Source organism: Plecotus auritus (assembly GCF_963455305.1).
Source record: "Plecotus auritus genome assembly, chromosome: 10".
Taxonomy (NCBI): Eukaryota; Metazoa; Chordata; class Mammalia; order Chiroptera; family Vespertilionidae; genus Plecotus; species Plecotus auritus.
This window is the reverse complement of record NC_137785.1, coordinates 26665758-26684797: the sequence shown is the minus strand read 5'-3', so window position 1 is coordinate 26684797 and position 19040 is coordinate 26665758. Positions and strand designations below refer to the sequence as shown.

At 39.9% G+C, this 19040-nt stretch overlaps 1 protein-coding gene and 1 pseudogene across 7 annotated transcripts in view; one reads left to right on the top strand and one right to left on the bottom strand.

Annotated features, from left to right (window-relative positions):
• Nucleotides 1-19040, bottom strand: part of BANP (BTG3 associated nuclear protein) — a 160710-nt gene that overhangs the window by 125104 nt on the left and 16566 nt on the right. For all 6 annotated transcript variants that reach the window (XM_080643796.1, XM_080643795.1, XM_080643797.1 and 3 more), the window contains exon 2: nt 4668-4806. In XM_080643796.1, coding sequence (XP_080499922.1) covers nt 4668-4737 — 70 coding nt within the window. In that variant the 5' untranslated portion in view covers nt 4738-4806. The remainder of the gene's footprint in view (nt 1-4667; nt 4807-19040) is intronic.
• On the top strand, nt 618-2624 carry LOC308235243 (small ribosomal subunit protein eS1-like; annotated as a pseudogene). Its single transcript has 2 exons — nt 618-737; nt 1918-2624. The product of its transcript is annotated as a small ribosomal subunit protein eS1-like (transcript).

Genomic DNA, 19040 nt, shown 5'->3' with positions numbered 1-19040 from the left:
TTGTCACCTCTATAGAAAACTTGTAATTATACCAGGACTAGTAGGACAGAGAGAAACCTTGGCAATCGTTTTAATCCTTTTAATTTGCTGAATAGAAAACAAGTCCAGAGAGGTTAAGTGACTTGTCCAGAGCCACACAGCTGGATCCTGTAACCACAGAAAAGAAGACTCCATGCCCCTTGGCAGCGTGAAGCACCTCAGGCTGGAAGCAAAGAGCAATGAAGCAGATGCGTAAAAGAAGATGTGTCTGTGGCAGACGGCACAGGCACCAGTACCAGGATTTACCAATAACTTCCCACTGGCTGCAGGACTATAGTTTCTTTTCTTCTTTGTCCTTTGTTGCGCTGCTTGTTATAATTTTGTGTGCATTACTTTTAGATTTATATTAAAGAACTCAATACTCTTTTTTATTTGTTAATCCTCACTGAGGATATTTTTTCCATTGACTTTTAGAAAGAGTGGAAGGGAGGCGGAGAGACAGAAAGAAACATCAATGTGAGAGACACGTCGATTGGTTGCCTCCACACAGCCTCAAACCAGGGCCGGGGATGGAGCCTGCAATCAAGGTACATATCCTTGAGCAGAATCGAACCCAAGACCCTTCAGTCCGAAGGCCGATGATCTATGGAAAGTGTAAAGATACTAAGCAAAACCACCCAGGGCTTAATACTCATTTTAAAGCCAGCACAACCACCTGCAATGATAGGTCCGAAGAAAGTTACATGCAGACAAGTGAAGTAAGTGCAGCTGTATGGTGAGTACAAGCAAAACCAAAACCTAAACATTTATTTTTAAATGGAAATTAGGACATACATGCCAACATTTTTTTTAAAATATATTTTACTGATTTTTTACAGAGAGGAAGGGAGAGGGATAGAGAGTTAGAAACATCGATGAGAGAGAGAGAGACATCGATCAGCTGCCTCCTTAACACCCCCTACTGGGGATGTGCCCGCAACCAAGGTACATGCCCTTGACCAGAATCGAATCTGGGACCCTTCAGTCCGCAGGCAGACGCTCTATCCACTGAGCCAAACCGGTTAGGGCCATGCCAACATTTTAAAAGCAGTTCTATTACTAGGATTATGGGAAATTTTTGTTTAATCTACTTGCTTAACTATACTTCTAAATTTCATAAAGGTCATATTTTAGAGATGAGGGAAAAATAATCTCAATCTTAAACCCATTCTGAATACAAACATGTGTAATGCACCATGGTATTTGCTGGGTGTGTGCAAGTTCTTTTGAGTCAAAAATTGCAGGCTTTCTGCCCGTAAAGGCCTCAGAGAGCCTTGAATACAGGTTCTCATTAAACAGTCAATAAACTATAATTCCCAGTTATTTAAGGAACAGAGAAGGAACAAAACAAGATTAGAAATGACTTCTCTATGCCTTCCTTGGACTATAATCTACAAAGAGGGAATTTATGTAGGAAGTCAGCTATCAAAATTTTAATAGTTCTAAAAATGCTTAAATTTTATGTGAATGGAACATTTCTCTTTTATAACATTGCAGTGTGCGCTTTCTAAAGAAATTGTTGTTCACCTACCAAAATATAAACACGGATATTTTTTAAATTGCTATATACAGTGATAGTGCTGCTTCTTTTTAAGTTCAAAGGTATCTAAGGTGTGGTGCTAAAGAGGTCAGAGCTACAAGTTCTAGCTCTAAACAAATTGGTTAGTTTTTACAGAGAAAATTGTAGTTGAAGAGCTGCACTCATCCCCAACTTTGTTCAATGATCTGATGAGGCTCTTGATTTTTCCAGTTAATAGGTGATAGTGCTTCTTACTAAAAAAATCAGAAGCAGCTTTTGGCTCTCTGAGCAGCACCATGGTAGCTGACAATAATTAAACAAAAGGCGTTAGGGGTAAACACAGGGGAAGCCAAGTGCACAGGTCACTATGCGGCTAAAAGGGAGCCAAGAAAATGGGTGATCTCTTTTCTAAGAAAGATCAGTGTGATGTGAAAGCACCAGCTGTGTTCCATATAAGAAATGTCACAAAAACACTAGTCAAGGAACCAAAAATCACATCTGATGGTCTCAAGGGTCATGGTTTTGAAGTGAGCCAAACTGATCTGCAGAATGATGACAATGCAGTTAGAAAATTCAAGCTAATTACTGAAAGTGCAGGGCAAAACCACCTGATTTCCACAGCATGGATCTTACCCGTGATAAAATGAAAGAGCATGACTGAAGCTCATGTTGATGTCAAAACAACCAATGGTTATTTACTTCATCTATTCTATGTTGGTTTTACTAAAAATCACAACAATCAGATTCGGAAGACCTCCTGTGCTCAGCATCAACAGGTCCACCAAACCCGAAAGAAGATGATGGAAATCATGACCTGAGAGGTACAAATGACTTCATAGAAGTGATCAATAAGTTTATTCCAGACAGCATTGGAAAAGATAGAAGAAAGGTTTGCCAACCTATTTATCCATTCCACGATGTCTTTGTTAGAAAAGTAAAAATGCTGAAGAAGCCCAAGTTTGAACTGGGAAAACTCATGAACCTTCGTGGTGAAGGTCACAGCTCCAATAAAACTACTAGAGATAAGACAGGTGCTAATGTTGAACAAGCTGATGGATAGGAGCCCCAAGTCCAAGAATCTGTTTAAAATTTAGACTTTCAATGGTGACAAATAAAATAGAATCCTATCTGTGAAAAAAAAATCAGAAGCAAAATAAGGGGGAAACTGACTAAAGAATAGTATTCCTGAAGTGAAGCACTTCATTTCTTTATGACCGCTCATTTAATTCCAAAATTATTTATATTTACCCTCCCCTTCTGTATCATAACTAATTTCCAAATGAAATATTTCCCAATTAACATATCAAATAGATCATACAGGATAGACATCATGCTTTCTGAAAATTCTCTTTTCTATTGGAAAAATAACTCAGTATTTTAATTCCACTATTCTAAAAGAAAAAAACAGGCAACAGACATTCAGTGACTTAATTATGTGCACTTGTGACTATATCTAAAACACTGAAAACTTTAAGGCAAAAAAATAAAGAGGAAACCTACTGAGAAATCCTTTTACAAAGTAAAAGTATAGACAAAGTTTTTTCATAAGTGAAGTTCTTGAAATTTAGGGTTCCCTTATGAGGCCTTCTTAAAACAAATATTTAATTAAGGTTTCAAAGTAGATGAATGCTTTTAACATCAGTAAGAAAAATTACCAGCCTTAGCCAATGTGTAGGAAAATAGCTGTTCTCACTCAGCTGATGGAATAGTAACATAGTAAAACATTTCTGGGAAATCTGTCAGTGTCTTATCAAAATTGTAAACATACAAAGCAATTCTGCTGGGAATTTACCATAAAAAAAAGATTTTCCAAGATATACTTGCACGGATCTTTATTGCAGGGATTTATATGAAATAGAAACAGTGCAAAAAATATAAATGCCACCTACAAGAGGAAAGTTCAATAAGTGAGATGACACCTATAAAAGGAATGCCATGTAGTTGTCAAATAAATGCAGTCAATTCGGACATATCAACATGGTAAGATTTCCATGACCATTACAATAGTAAATTTTAAAAGGGAGAAACTAAACTAAAAATGGAACTCCCATTTGACCCAGTGATCCCACTTCTAGAAATATATCCTAAGAAACTAGAAACACGAATCAGAAAGGATATATGCACCCCTATGTTCATAGCAGCACAATTCACCATAGCTAAGATTTGGAAACAGCGTAGTGAATTAAAAAACTGTGGTACATCTACACAATGGAATACTACACTGCACTAAAAAAGAAGGAGTTCTTACCATTTGCAACAACGTGGATGGAGACGGAGAGCATTATGCTAAGTGAAATAAGCCAGGCAGAGAAAGATAAATATCACATGATCTCACTCATTTGTGGAATATAATGAACAACATAAACTGATGAACAAAAATAGATTCAGAGACAGAGAAACATCAATCAGAACGTCAAACCTCAGGGAAGGTAGGGGAGGGTGGGGGTAAGGGGGAGAGATCAACCAAAGGACTTATATGCATGCATATAAGCCTAATCAATGGACATAGACAACAGGGGGTTGGGGGCATGAATGGGAGGTGGGGGGTTTGGGGGGAATAAGGACACATATGTAATACCTTAATCAATAAAGAAATTTTAAAAATAATAATAATAAAAAAATAAAAATAAAAGGGAGAAACTGTAAGGAACTAAGCTGTCACAGAGGCCCCTATGGGTGGGGGAAGGAGGGGGGAAGCAGAGACTATAAGTACCTGTGCACATCAGAGGAGGGAAGAGCAGACAAGGTGCTAGAAGGCTACCATTTGAGAATGGACCTTCCACACAGTACATGCATCACTTTTTCTCATTCTTTTTTTAAAAGGTTAAAGAAAACTTCTGGAAGCACTTTTGGATTTTTATTTTAAATATGGTCTTTTTATTTGAGTGAGAGAGGAAGGGAGAGAGATAGATACAAACATCAATGGGAAAGAATCAACGTTGATCAGCTGCCTCCTGCATGCCCCACACTGAGCCCACAACTGGGGCATGTGCCCTGACCAGGAATCAAACCGGTGACCTCTTTGTGCATGGGTAGATGCTCAACCAATGAACCACACCAGCTGGGCGCACTTTTGGATTTTTTAAAAATGGAGAGAACAAAGCCCATCTGCTCTCACACAGCTCTATACCTGGGTGATGGTGACTCAGGTCTTCTACTGCAATCTGCACCACGTCCGCCAGATCCTGTTCTGACATCATCCAGAAGGAGAGAAGAGGGGCCAGTCAACAAGCAAGAATCAAACTCACACAGGACTAGGATTCTGTCACCTACAAAACAAACACAAGAGCAGAGAGGGAGATTAATGATTGTGACCTGTGAAATGAAAACTGCTAACCATACATATTCAAGAGCACATGAGGCTCTGGCCAGGTGGGTCAGTTGGTTGGAGCGTCATCCTGTGCACCAAAAGGCTGTGGGTTCAATTCCCAGTTAGGTCACATACCTAGGTTGTAGATTCTATCCCTGGGACATGTCAATGTTTCGCTCTCGCATTGATGTTTCTTTCTCTTTCTCTCCCACCCACTTCCTTTCTCTCTCTCTCTAAAATCAATAAACATATCCTCAGGTGAGGATAATAAAAATAAAAAGAGAACATCAGATGTCCACAAATTTTATTTTTAATATAGGGTTCTTCTTGCCCCAAACCACCAAAAGATTAGCATTTTTGGAGAATTGAGAAATAGCTCAAAAAATGCTCATTGTTTCTGTCTAGCCCTACCTGAGAGCCTCTCACTTTATCAACCCATTCCTCACACCACCTCCAAAGTCACCTTCCTAAAATGGCTTAAACACGTCATCCCCGAGCCAAAAGTCTCCAATGGTCCTCTACTGCCCACAGAATACATCCTATCTTCCACCTGCTCCCCATGGGGTATCAGCTCACACCACACCCCAGAAAACCATCGCACTGTTGTCTCCACCAATAATAAAACTCTCACCTCCCAAAGTTTACCTAATGGACCTTTCGGCCAAGGCTATCCCCATACTCCATTTCTGCTACTCAAATCTACACCCTCTCTGAGCTCCTCTGTTTTGCTTCCCCTTGGCTTCCAGCACAGACATGAACTGCAACACAGCCCATTGCTATGCTCAAGAGCACTGCCATCCTATCTACAGGGCACCTTCTGGGGCAGGGCCACCTCTGGTGTGAGCTGTCATCCCTGAGCCTAGCATTGTGTCTGGAATAGAGTCAGTTACTTTCTTCCTGATCCTGAAACACTTTGATTAGGCCTAGAGAAACCTTCTTTTCCAAAACAAAAATGAGGCCATATCATTCTAAATATGATCTCTCAATCAGATATCCAAATTTAGTACTTGAAAAAGAGGATATCCTAAAGAACTCAGGAATCAATGTCACTGTAATATTATTTTATTATACTTTATATTATGTATTTACAAGTAAATATTTATAAAAGAAATTATTTATTTTCCCACCTAGACTACATGCTCCCTGTGGGCAGAAACCATGCACTCAACTCTACAGCACAGCTCCTTTCATCAGTAAGTACTTACCATCCCTACACAACTCCTGTGGGGCAGCAGAGAGATAACTTACAATTTTCAGATAATCTACTTTCAAGTCGGAATCTCCTGACAGCAACTTTTAAAGATAAGTTCCAACAAACATTAAATTAATTTGCAAGTTTCACACGTGTTCTTAAATCCTATAAACAACATGATTCCTCTTCTCTTTTGTCCAGACTTAAATTCTACAGCTTAAATGATAGCTCCAGAATTTCATAGGGAAGATAATTTGTAGGAGGAACCAATCTCCTCCCTTAAATCTTCCTTTATAAACATCTAATCAAATGTATGATCACTTCATACAAGACTGAATGAGGTGAGAAAACATCAAGAGTCCTTAAGAATAAAGAGACTGATAACCACCAATCTGGATGAGAAACAAAGGCTCTCAAAGGAACTTTGACTGAGTCCTTTACTAAAAGATTGTTAGTCTCCTCAAATCCCCCCAAAAAACACATGGAGCAGCTAGGATAGCAAAACCAGGTCAATGTCCATAACAGAACTGAGTGATAAGGTCTTCCGAACAAACCCCAAAATGCAAGCAAGTAGGGACACACCACTGACAGAGACAAGATCATCATGGTAGAAGCAGGGAGAAGAGAGAAGTAATGTGTCAACTTGAGAACAGCAGCTGAAACCAGGAAATGAGCACAATCCCACAGGAGACAAATGCAAGAGGTCTGCAATAAAGTCCAGAAGGCCTAGAACATTCTGGGGCCTATGAACGCTTAAAAATAATCATCCAAAGCTCACTGTAAGCCAAACACACTGAAACGAAATGACTGAAAACAGAATACAAAATATACAGGACAGGGAAAACAGTGACAGAGACAAATCAAAGGTGGGAGAGAAAAACAGAGCCAGGAGAGTTCAGAAAATGAACTGCTACATTTTTTTAAAACTTCCTAAAAAACATGTAAAATAGGAGCTCTAGAACACTGAAATTAGAAAAACTATTCTAAATCAAGCCTCCCTTCTAAAGAGTCAGGAAAATTAATTCCACATCAAAATAAACAAAAAAAATTGAGGTCCAATTGATGAAAAGATACTATATATTAAAAGAGAATAAGAAGCAAAATAGTGTGGGCTCAGTGGTTGAGCGCTGACCTATGAACCAGGAGGTCACAGTTTGGTTCCTGGTCAGGGCACACACCCGGGTTGTGGGCTCGATCCCCAGTGGGGAGCATGCAGGAGGCAGCCGATCAATGTTTCTTCTTTCACCATTGATGTTTCTATCTCTCTCTCCCTGTCCCTGCCTCTCTGGATAAAAAAAGAAAAAAAGAAAGAAAAATAACATCACTACAAGTCAGTGAAAACAGGCTAGAAAGACATGTTACCAAAAGAGATGAAAAATACTTACCTAATATTTCAAAACAAGTTAAAATACATGAAGGAAAAGGATACGGTACTATTAACCATAAACCATCATGAGAAAAGCTCAAAAATGAAGTAATAGAAATCAAAAAAGGTTAGAAACAAAAGCAAAAAATTTGGGGGAATGAAAATTAGAAGGGATCCAAGAGCAAATAAACAATAAATTATGCCTTCAGAAAAACAAGAGGAGAAATTTTTTTTTAAATAAAAAAATGAAAAGTTCAAGAAAAAGTATCATAGTGACAAAGAAGATCCAGCATATGTATAACAGGAGACTCTAAGGAAGAAAACTAAAGCAACACTCAGTGTGGTACACACTGTACTGGAAGATTATCGGGAAATAGGAAAAATAGCTCTCCTGCGCTTCTGGTGCAAGTATAACCCTGTAGAACAACAAGCAAGATAGAGCTATCAAAATGCACTGGACACAGCCCTGACCGTGCCATTCCCTATTCAGGAATCATTCCAGCACATAGATTCATATATCTGTACAAAGATCTATATACCAAAAAACAAAAAACAAAAACACACAACCAAGGCATTGCTTTTAGCAGCAAAAGAATGGATGCAACCTAAATGTACAACATCAACAAGAACAAAATGTATGGAACAGCCAAACAATGGAATTTCAAATAAATGTAAAAGGAGGCAAATATATCTAAGAACAACTCCCAAGATGCAGTATTACACGAATATAAGTGGGGCAGAATGCGCACAACATACTTTTAAAAAAATATGCTAGAAAAATATGCACAGAATTTCCCCAGAACATAAAGGGTAAAAAGAAAATTATTTTTTACTTTTCACTATTTTATACTATTTGCATTTTTTTATCAAGTGCATTTATCACCTTTTCAAAATTAAAAACAAACACTACATATTTTTTTTTTATATTTTATTGATATTTTACAGAGAGGAAGGGAGAGGGATAGAGAGTTAGAAACATCGATGAGAGAGAAACATCGATCAGCTGCCTCCTGCACACCCCCTACCGGGGATGTGCCCGCAACCAAGTTACATGCCCTTGACCGGAATCGAACCCGGGACCTTTCAGTCCGCAGGCCGACGCTCTATCCACTGAGCCAAGCCGGTTTCGGCAACACTACATACTTTTTAAAGATGTCTGGACAACTAAGTATTTAGGCATAACACAACTAAATATTTAGGCATAAACTGTGGGGGACATTCTCAATTCCAACCTCAGTTATATCCAGTAACATTCTCTGAACCTGGTGCCTGTGCTGAACACTGGGAGTTTCTTCCACCTTCATCCTCAGCAACTGCTCCAGAGAACCTGTCAGGATAAGGAAATAAGGTGTTGTGCTAAATGTGTGTCCTCTGAAGATGAACTCTAAGTCACCTGGTGGTTAACTGGTGGTCAGTTTGAAGATCAAAGCTACTCATGCCATAATCTCAGTCTTCTTTTTTTCCAAATTAAAAACCAAAGCAAAGATTATTAAAAGGATACACTGAACTCTGTAATGAAGGTGGTACTCCTTGGTTAGATACCACCCAACTGATCTTTGACTTGAAAGATTTAAACCATTTTAGAGTCACAGTCTGCTTTAGAATTTAATTAAAAACAACCAACCAGCCATGGACCTTTTCCCTGGAAATTTGCATAGACAAAACTCTACGAAGTTTCACAGGCTTCACCAATACCAGTGTAAGAGCCCTAATTTATAAGGCCATGTGGGCACCAAAGGAAAGCTCCCCACCTCTCCTACAGCACACTGTGGCTACCTGACCAAGTTTGAGCCTATGGAACATGAGCTCAGACACGGTGCATGACAGCGCCAGCACCTCATCAAAAGAAAGCTGGCAATGACCATGGCCCTCCTGCTGCTGCTAGACTCTAGGGATGAGGATGGACAGGAGCTAGAACGTTGGAGCAAAGAACAAGAAGGAAATAGCCTGGGTCCTCACATCTATGGAGCTGCCATGCCTCCTGGCCTGCCTGTCTCAGACTTCCTCATAAGAAAGGAAAATAAACAACTACCTGCTTAAAACAATGTATATTTTGCAGTCTGTCACATGCAGCCAAGCTTAACCTAAGTGACACACCTGAAGCCCATTCATGATGGGCCTGGATCCATAGCTTCAGATAAATACCTATCTCTCATAAAGGTCTAGTGGAAAGTTTTCAGGGGCCTTTTTCAAGCCTTTTCTTGAGTTTTGAAAGCTCTGAAAGTGGCTCAAGAAAATACTCCAAACTCACCATAAAATCCTGAGACTTAACCTCTTCCAAATGAGGACACCATACGTTATCCAAGTTGTTTACTCAAAATGATTCTCTGGCCAGCATAAAGAGTCATTTAAAATTCTGCTAACAGAGAAGGCTTGAATAGAAAAGTAGGGCAACAAGCCCAAGGAAACTGGAACAGAGCAATACATGCCGTTGCCATTTTGGCAAATTAAATTTGCCATTTCTCAGAAGTCCTGGAGACAGTCCAGTCTTAATATAATAAAACAACTGGACTGAGATTAATGTTCAATAATGTCTTTAATGGCAATGACTAGTTAGAACCCTGCTTTAAACTAACGTATTTTGGACTCTGTCACATGAGCCACCCTGAAGCCCATTCATGATCCAAGGCTTCCAGATTAAATAAATGTCTCTCAGAGAAGGCTAGTGGAAAGTTTTCAAGGGTCCAATTCAAGCTTTTTCCTGGTTTCTAAAAGTTCTACAAGTGGCTTAAGAAAATACTCCTAACTCACCATAAAATCCTGAATCCTAACCTCTCAAGTGGCTGAAGAGAGCCTCTTCTAGGGTGCACATGAAAAAAGAGCCCACCGACCGAATCAACAACCTAAGTGCTCAATGTTAAGAGAAAGGTAAATGAAGGTACACCGTTATAAAACACTGCAGACACTAATGTGAGTGACAGTGGTTTGATTGCAGGAACCATAATTGAAAGGTCTCCAGAATATAATACTAACAGAAAGGAAAATTGCAAAACAGTCTATGATCCCTATTCTGTTTTCTAAAAATGCATGTATGTGTATTCACATGTCCATGTGTGTGTAGATGCACACCAGATGGTCTGAAATGATACATACTGAAGGCTACCCATAAAGGAAGGAATATAGACAATATGAGCTGACTTTCATTCTTGATCCTTCAGGATTGTTGAATTTTCTTTAAGCCCATATTCATTTACCACCTGTGAAATTGTTTTTCTAAAACAAAGTAACAAGTATATAACCTACAACTTGTATGTATCCATCACACCCAGCCATGACCACTAGTGCTGGTGTGTCCGAGGCTGCTGAACACTTCCATTCTCCTGGACCACTGTGTCATACTTTCTCCTCTCCCTTCTAAACCCCAGCTCCTCCTTCCTCAGTGAGCTAGCGACATTGCTTTCTCTTCCCCATCAGTTCCTTTGAACTTAGCCACCCCACCTGTGGCTACTTATGGGCATCACCCGGCCTTGCTCCTATCCAAAGATACTGGTATGCCCTCCCCTCTTTACCACCAGGGGCCCCCGCACTTCCCAGGTCATTCCCAATACACACTGCACTGCTACTTCCCCACCTCCCCTTCAGAGCAGAATTCCCAAGAGTTGCTGTACTGACCAAACTGCCCCTATCCAGCCAGCCCTGCCCACCACAAGCATCTGCCCAGGGCTCACTCCCACCTCCTCCACAGCCAGCCTCCCTCCCTCGCCTCCCTGGCCTGGCTCCACTCTCCTGGCCTTGTCTTGCAGAGGTTCTTTGAAGGTTTGCATGATCTCCCTGACGTGGAAGGTCCAGGGCCGGGTGCTGGACCTCTTCTCAATCATTCTAAAATACCATCTATGTGCTGATGGCTCAGATTCACCCTTCAACTCAGACCTCAGACGTGAACTACGGATAGCCTGTTGGACAGCTTCTCTAGGTATCTAGTCCCAACTGTAACTACCAAACTGAACTTGATATCCCACAACCAACTGCTCCTCCCAGACTTTCCATCTCAATTTATGATAACACCAGTTGCTTAGACCAAAAACCTTCAGTCCTTGGTTTTTTTCTCTCATGTCCCATCTGTGGGCAAATTCTCTCAATAAGCACTGTGGGCTCATCTGGAGTCATACACTGGCCTTCACAGGAGCCTTCCTGCTCTACCTTTACCCCATAATTATTCCCAATGCCTGGTTAAAAAGCTTTCAGGATCACACCAAACACATGTCAGACTGTCCCTCACTTGTTTAGAGCCCTCTGAAGGTATTCTGCTTACTCAGGATGGCTTTCCCAGAACACTGAAGCCAGCTGCACACCAGCCAGCACCTCTCACAATGCCCCTCAGGTTCTCTTTGCTGCTCCTCACTCATCCCATCCAAAGAGGCCTCCCGAGTGCAGCAGGTACACCCAGCTCAGGGCCCTTACACGGACACCCGCCTACTCCTACTGCCAATTCCATAACTGAATTACGCCCATTCAATTACACCCACCACCAGCACCCACATCCCTGTTCCCCTCTCCTGCTTCATCGAAAAACACTTACTGTCCAACTTACTACATGTGCTAAATGTTCATTTCGTTTAAATCTGTCTTCCCTACTGAAGATCAGCTCCATGAGGGCAGGAATTTTCATTTTGCTTCCTGTCTAGCACAGGGTTGGCATATGCTGGCCCTCAATGAACACACATGTGATGAATCTAGTGGAAGAGCCTACTGTAGAGTTACACAGCAATGCAGAACTATGAAGATCAGCATTTCTACTTAAAAACCATGGATTAGGTCTTCAAAGTTCTTTCAATTTATGTTTTGATTTCAATAGGAATGTACCATAATTAAGGCACGAAGCTATTTAGTTTATGACTGTGAACTTCATGTGAATTACACTTTCCATTAACAGTGAAAATACAAGCTGCTTGTCAGCCATCAGCAAAAGACACAGCAGCTGTTCATCAGCTGAGATACAGAACTGCAAATTTATTGTTAATTTTTAAAGAAACTATAAATTTGGACACCCATACAATAAAGTCACAAGGCCATTAAAACAGGGAAAAAAAGGCTCCTGTGATTAAGCAATAAACTTAGCTTCAGCAGTAAAGGTTAAAAAAGAAAACACTACTAGTATCAACTATCAGCTCTCGTTATGTGAAAATTGCAGCAAGAAAAAATAACTGAACCAAGTCTCACTGTATGGACACAGAGATATTCTCAGTCACTGTGAAAATGACATCACATGGATCATCTCATTAGGGATGTCACAACATATGGGACCATTTTCCCATCAGTTTTTTAGGGTGGTCTTCATAGAGCAGTTTCTTATACCAACCCTCGAATAATGCCAAGTCTGATTTGGATTGGATGATTTCCACAGGAGGCAGAACAATGAAGGGAGAGGAGAAAGTATGACACAGTGGTCCAGGAGAATGGCCTGCTCTCAGGGCAGTGGCCTGCTCTACTAGACTTATTTACCATCCGATACATGCAGAGTGACTAAAGAGACGCAGTCCACAAGTCATGGGTAAAAAGCTTGGTATACCCTTTTCATATCTTGGAGGGGCCTTGGAAGTCACTTAGTGCTAACCTAACTTCACTTTACAGATGACAAAAATATAATCTGTATGTATTACTCTGAGGGTTAGAACTGTCCATGAACAAGTACAAGAGGAAGATGAGCCTAAATACAAGTCTTCGAGTACAATTCTGCAGAAAAGACCCTTGGTACAGGAGTGATGAGGAAGGACCATCACCAAGGTCCTACAGCAGACTCCACCTCCCTGGAGCCTTAAAATTAATGAGGCCCCAAAACCTTGTGCTTGTATAGGTATATGGTTTGTGTCCCTGACATTCCATCACCCACCGTACCTCAACCAAATGTCAAGTCCACAATGCCATAAAAATCATAACAGTAATTTCCAATCCCATGTGAGGAAGTAGCTAAGTGGTGCCTAATTAAAAAGCTAAATCTCCAGGAACAGGGAAACCTCCAAGAAACTAAAGAGCATTCCATTTAGTCAAATCTTTTTGAATATTAGTAATAAAATAATGAATTAAAAGCCAGTATGAAGTAAGCAAAAAAACAAATTTTTATTAAACTGAGATATGGGGGAAAGACTCAGTTTACTTATTTTTCTCCCAAAATCAGTGTGGGTTGGGAGGGGAAATATGCAAAAGATGAAATAGGGAACAAAGAGCAATATGACTAAATGACTGGTTATAGATAAACTAGGAAATTAGGAAGCAAGAACTACTTCTTCCTATGGTTTCCAATTAGGGAAATTCAGGCCATATTGTTTCTTCTTTAAGACAGCTCCCCTCCCAAAAAATGTTTGAGTTTAAAATTAGGAAAAGATCAAACTAGCCTCAGAGAGCAGTTCCTTCCTCCTTACAACTAATGTTTGATTAAAGTTGCCACTTTTATTCATGTTTTCCAAAATATGTAAACCTCCTCAAATATAAACCACAAATGCAGAAAAGAGAAGAAAATGGATTTAAGTTGATCTCACAGCACCCACTGTCACAATCCACAGACTCACTGGTCTGAAGACCCCCTTTATCATCTTAAAATTAGTAAGGCCCAAAACCTGTGCTTGTATATCTATCAATAGTTATCACATTTGAAACTAGAACAGAAAATGTTTGAATATTTCTTTATTCATTTAAAATTATAAAAATTAACACATTACATGTTAACATACAAAACATTTTTATGAAAAATAGCTTCCAAAAGAAAAGCAGCAAAATCTTAAGAAGAGGAACAAAGTTTGGCATTTTTACAAATCTCTTTAATGACTGACTTAATGGAAAACAACTGGATTCTCATATCTGCTTCAGCTTTCAATCTGTTGTAATAGATTGTTCTGGTTGATGCATATGAAGAAAACCCAGCCTCACAAAGAGGTGCTGCTGGGAAAGGGAAAAGTATGTATTTTATTTTATTTTTTAAGAGTATATATTTTAATAACCTTCAGATAATTGTAGATATTCTTCTTTAATACAATACCAAAACTCAACAAGTGTTTTTATTTTTCCTAAAGGCTTTTTGCAATGTGACATCTAAAACTGTATCAGTGAACTTTTTGTACACTATTACTTTAAAATCCATTGGTCTGTCCTGCCCTTTAAATGGACCTTTACACAATTGTGATTTTGTATCACCATGTCCTTGTCATCTGGAAAATACAGATTCACTGAGTTCCAAATGTTGTTTATAATATACTATCAAAAGCATTACATTCATTAATATGAGCACTGATCTCATCAGAAAGTCTTTAAGTATTAGGAAGCTATTGGGCTCATAGCAGCAGATACAAGCTTTCTCAAATTCCAATTTCACTTGAAAGTTCAAATTGTATCACTAGCAATTGTGTTAGTTGCTTTCCTTGAAGTGGCAAGCTGAATTTTTTCATTTAGTAGGAAAATTGATAGTTTGTCAATTATTCTTTTCTAGTGGTCCATGAAAAAAGTGGCTAGTTCAGCTAGCAACTCAAATAATTGCAGAAGGACTTGTCCTTGAGGGAACCCTCTAACTCCAAAATGCAGCACAACTGCTTTCCACATACATACTGTCTTAAAAAGAGGTGTACTTCGGTTGAGATTTACCCTGCTTCATCAAGTACATACTTAGGTGAATAAGATTTTTTAAAAATTGCATGGCAATAAAGAATACAATGGTACAACTGCAGCTTGGGGCCTCAGCCTCAATTGTGCTAAAGCAGCATCAGTTTTACCACCATTGACCCTGCACCATCAGTGCAAACATCAACATGCAAAAAAGGCAATGACCACTTACGGTCATTATAAAAACTGCTTTGATCTCAGAGACCCCCTGGGAAGGTCTCAAGGACACCCCTGGGGTTCTGTAGACTACACTTTGACAACCACTGCTTTCAGGTACATTTCTAGAAAGAAAACGTAAGAACCACATATGAATTAATGTGAATTCAGATCAATCCTGCTATAAAATATAAACTATAAATGCATTTAAAAGCAACTTTTACTTGGTTTACCAACTGCCAATGGTAAATATAACCAATAATGCAGAAGCCTGCATATATCTTGCAACAAAAATTTTGGTTTTTATATATATAACACCCATATTTTAATTCTTCCCTGACAGCTACTAAATTACTTACATTGTGAAATATCATCTGTTCTGATCAAGTAAGATACAACTGCCAAAGATGCAGAAGTCTAGTAATGTACAATTGACTGTAGGCTAAAACACCTTACCCTTATTTCATAGTTCCAAGAGAAACTTTGATAAGTCTCTATGAACTTTTTTACACAATTAGTATTGTGATCTTACTGCATTCATTCATACACTATTTTAAAAATAATCACTGGGCACACACTGCACATACATACAACTAAACATGCGCTACAAGGGAGGAGAATGTAACCCTACCCTTAAGATGCATACGAAGAAGTACACTTGGGATCTACTGCTTAGCCACAGCTAAAAGCAGCACTAGGGGAACACAGACTGAGCAAAGGGGTCAGAGGTGCAGGTCTACTGGTTGGGAGTCTTAAAAAGTCCATGGCACAGAACACACTAGCAGAGTTCTGCTCTCAATTAACTAAGGAGACCTGCCAGATAAAGTGAGGTCCTGGGGACGGGGTGGGGTTCAGCCATAAAAGAATTTCAGAGGAAATTCAAATAGACGTTATCTTTAGTAACACTGAATTATTGTTCATTTTTTTTATGTGTAGTTTTGAAAAAGAATGTCATTGCTCTCAGACATGAGTGCTCAAGCCTTTAGGGGTAAAATAAGGTGATCTCTCCAACTTACTTTCAAATGCAGGAAAAAACCCACACAAATGTTAACCCTTTGTGAATCTAGATGAAGGCTATACACCTGTATATTCATTGTGCTCTTCTAGCAACTTTTCTCTAGATTAAAGTTAGGAGGAGGTCGCACAAAATCACTGATTTAGTAAAACATGCTCAAGCTAGGTGAAGCAGAGCTTGGAGAGCTTCATGTTGGCAAACACTATCCCGCATCATGGTGGTGCATGTTGTTAACGGGGAGAAACTGGGTGTGGGGTACACAAGAACAAGCTGTACTATCTCTGCTATTATCTGTATATCTCAAATTATTACAAAATAAAAGGTTTTAAAATAAGGAAGTCTTTAGAAAAAAACAAAAATAAAACTCTCCAACCCACTTTGCCTGCCACCAGCCACCATCATCACATCTCTCCTGTGCCAAACTCCTAGAACATGTTCTAGAGCCCAAGCCTATCCACAAACATTGTCTCTTCCCACTACCTTCTGAATCCCAAACAAAAAATCTGGTTTCCAAACTTGCTGTTGGACTGAAACTTTTCTCCAAGAGACCAGACAAGAGCCCTGTAAACAATTCCTGACTGCCTTTTAGCACCAGCATTTTTCTTTTTTTTCTTGGTCTTTTTTTTTTTTAATTTCTTTATTGATTAAGGTATTACATATGTGTCCTCATCCCCCCATTACCCTCCCCAACTACTCCCCTCCGCCCCCGCCACTCATGCCCTCACCCCCCTGTTGTCTGTGTCCATTGGTTAGGCTTAACATGCATACATACAAGTCCTTTGGTTGATCTGTCCACCTTACCCTCTTCCCTCCCCTACCTTCCCTCTAAGTTTTGACGGTCTGATTGATGTTTCTCTGTCTCTGGATCTGGTTTTATTCATCAGTTTATGTTGTTCATTATATTCCACAAATGAGTGAGATTCCATGAGTGAGATTATGTGATATTTATCTTTCTCTGACCGGCTTATTTCACTTAGCATAATGCTCTCCAGTTCCATCCAAGCTGTTGCAAATGGTAAGAATTTCTTTTTTACCGCAGCATAGTATTCCATTGTGTAGATGTACCAGTTTTTTAATCCACTCATCTGCTGATGGGCACTTAGGCTGTTTCCAAATCTTAGCTATTGTGAATTGTGGTGCTATGAACAGAGGGGTGGATATATCCTTCCTGATTGGTGTTTCTAGCTTCTTGGGATATATTCCTAGAAGTGGGATCACTGGGTCAAATGGGAGTTCCATTTTTAGTTTTTTGAGGAAACTCCATACTGTTCTCCACAGTGGCTGCACCAATCTGCATTCCCACCAGCAGTGCAAAAGGGTTCCTTTTTCTCAGCATCCTCGCCAACACTTGTCATTTGTTGATTTGTTGATGATAGCCATTCTGACAGGTGTGAGATGGTACCAATTGTCGTTTTGATTTGCATCTCTTGGATAAGTAGTGACTTTGAGCATGTTTTCATATGTCTCTTGGCCTTCCTTCTGTCTTCTTTCGAAAAGTTTCTATTTAGGTCCGTTGCCCCTTTTTTGATTGGATTGTTTATCTTCCTTTTGTTGAGTTGTATGAGTTCCCTGTAAGTGTTGGAGATTAAACACTTATCGGTGATAACATTGGCAAATATGTTCTCCCATATAGTGGGCTTTCTTATTGTTTTGTTGATGGTTTCCTATGCTGTGCAAAAGCTTTTTATTTTGATATAGTCCCATTTGTTTATTTTCTCTTTAGTTTCCATTGCCCTAGGAGCATTATCAGTGAAGAAATTCCTTCGGCATATGTCTGAGATTTTGCTGCTTATGGATTCCTCTAGTATTTTTATGGTTTCCTGTCTTATGTTTAAGTCCTTTATCCATTTTGAGTTTATTTTCGTGTATGGTGCTAAGTTAGTGGTCTAGTTTCTTCACTCAGGCCATCCATCCATGTCTTTCTCCCTCTCCTAGGGCCTTGCTCCAGGGTCCCCCTGAGACCTCTGTCCTCCTCTGAAAGCTGTCCCTTGTGGAGCATGTCCATCCCCCTTGGCTCCAGTCAGGTGGGCCACTCCAATTGCAGTGAGTGACTAACCAACAGAAAGTTCCTTCTGGGCTTTCAGGAAACAGAGTAGCACAATGGAAGGCACTGTCTCCCAGAGGGTGCTGGCAGGCACTCACTTTGAATACAGAACTGACAACCATCTCTCCCAAAATTTTGCCACCTTAAACTCTCACCAACGCCTTTCCCTAGTCCAGTATTTCAAACCATCCTAATGCCCATAAGATAACAATGAAATATATTCCATTATTTTAAAAGATGAACTCTTCTCATGTCCCTATTAGCTCATTTTCCCCAAGAACATTGATCAAGGAGATACCAACCCCTCTGAGAAAGAACCCTGCACTTTTTTTTAACTCTCTCTGCTCTGTTACCCTTAAGTATCCAACCATCACCAGACCCTATCCTATAATTTCTTCACGCTTATTGATTCCAACCTGACTTTCTCTTCCTCTCTCCCACTGCACCTGGTCTGCTAAGTGCCTCATTATCCATGAACTGGCTTCTTGCCCAGTCCCTGCCTCCAGTCTGATGTGTAGGCATCATCTTTCTGGGACACACTCTAAAGCCAAGTCCACTGATCTAGCAGAATGAGTGTCCCTTTGTCCCTCCCAGAGTTACACATGGCTGAGGCAGGAAGCCAATCCTCTCTCATCCATCCTATAAATTCCTGAGTGGTTTCTCTGGAGGGCTCATCCTCTCAGAGCCCAGCTCAGCACCTTTCATGGCCCTCCTCTGCTGACGGCATCACGTCTAAACTCCTCCATCCAGGTTTCAAGCCTTTCCTGGTCTGGCTAACTCCTGCCTGCCTATATATAATATCAATTTATTCACTCAACCAACAAATGCAT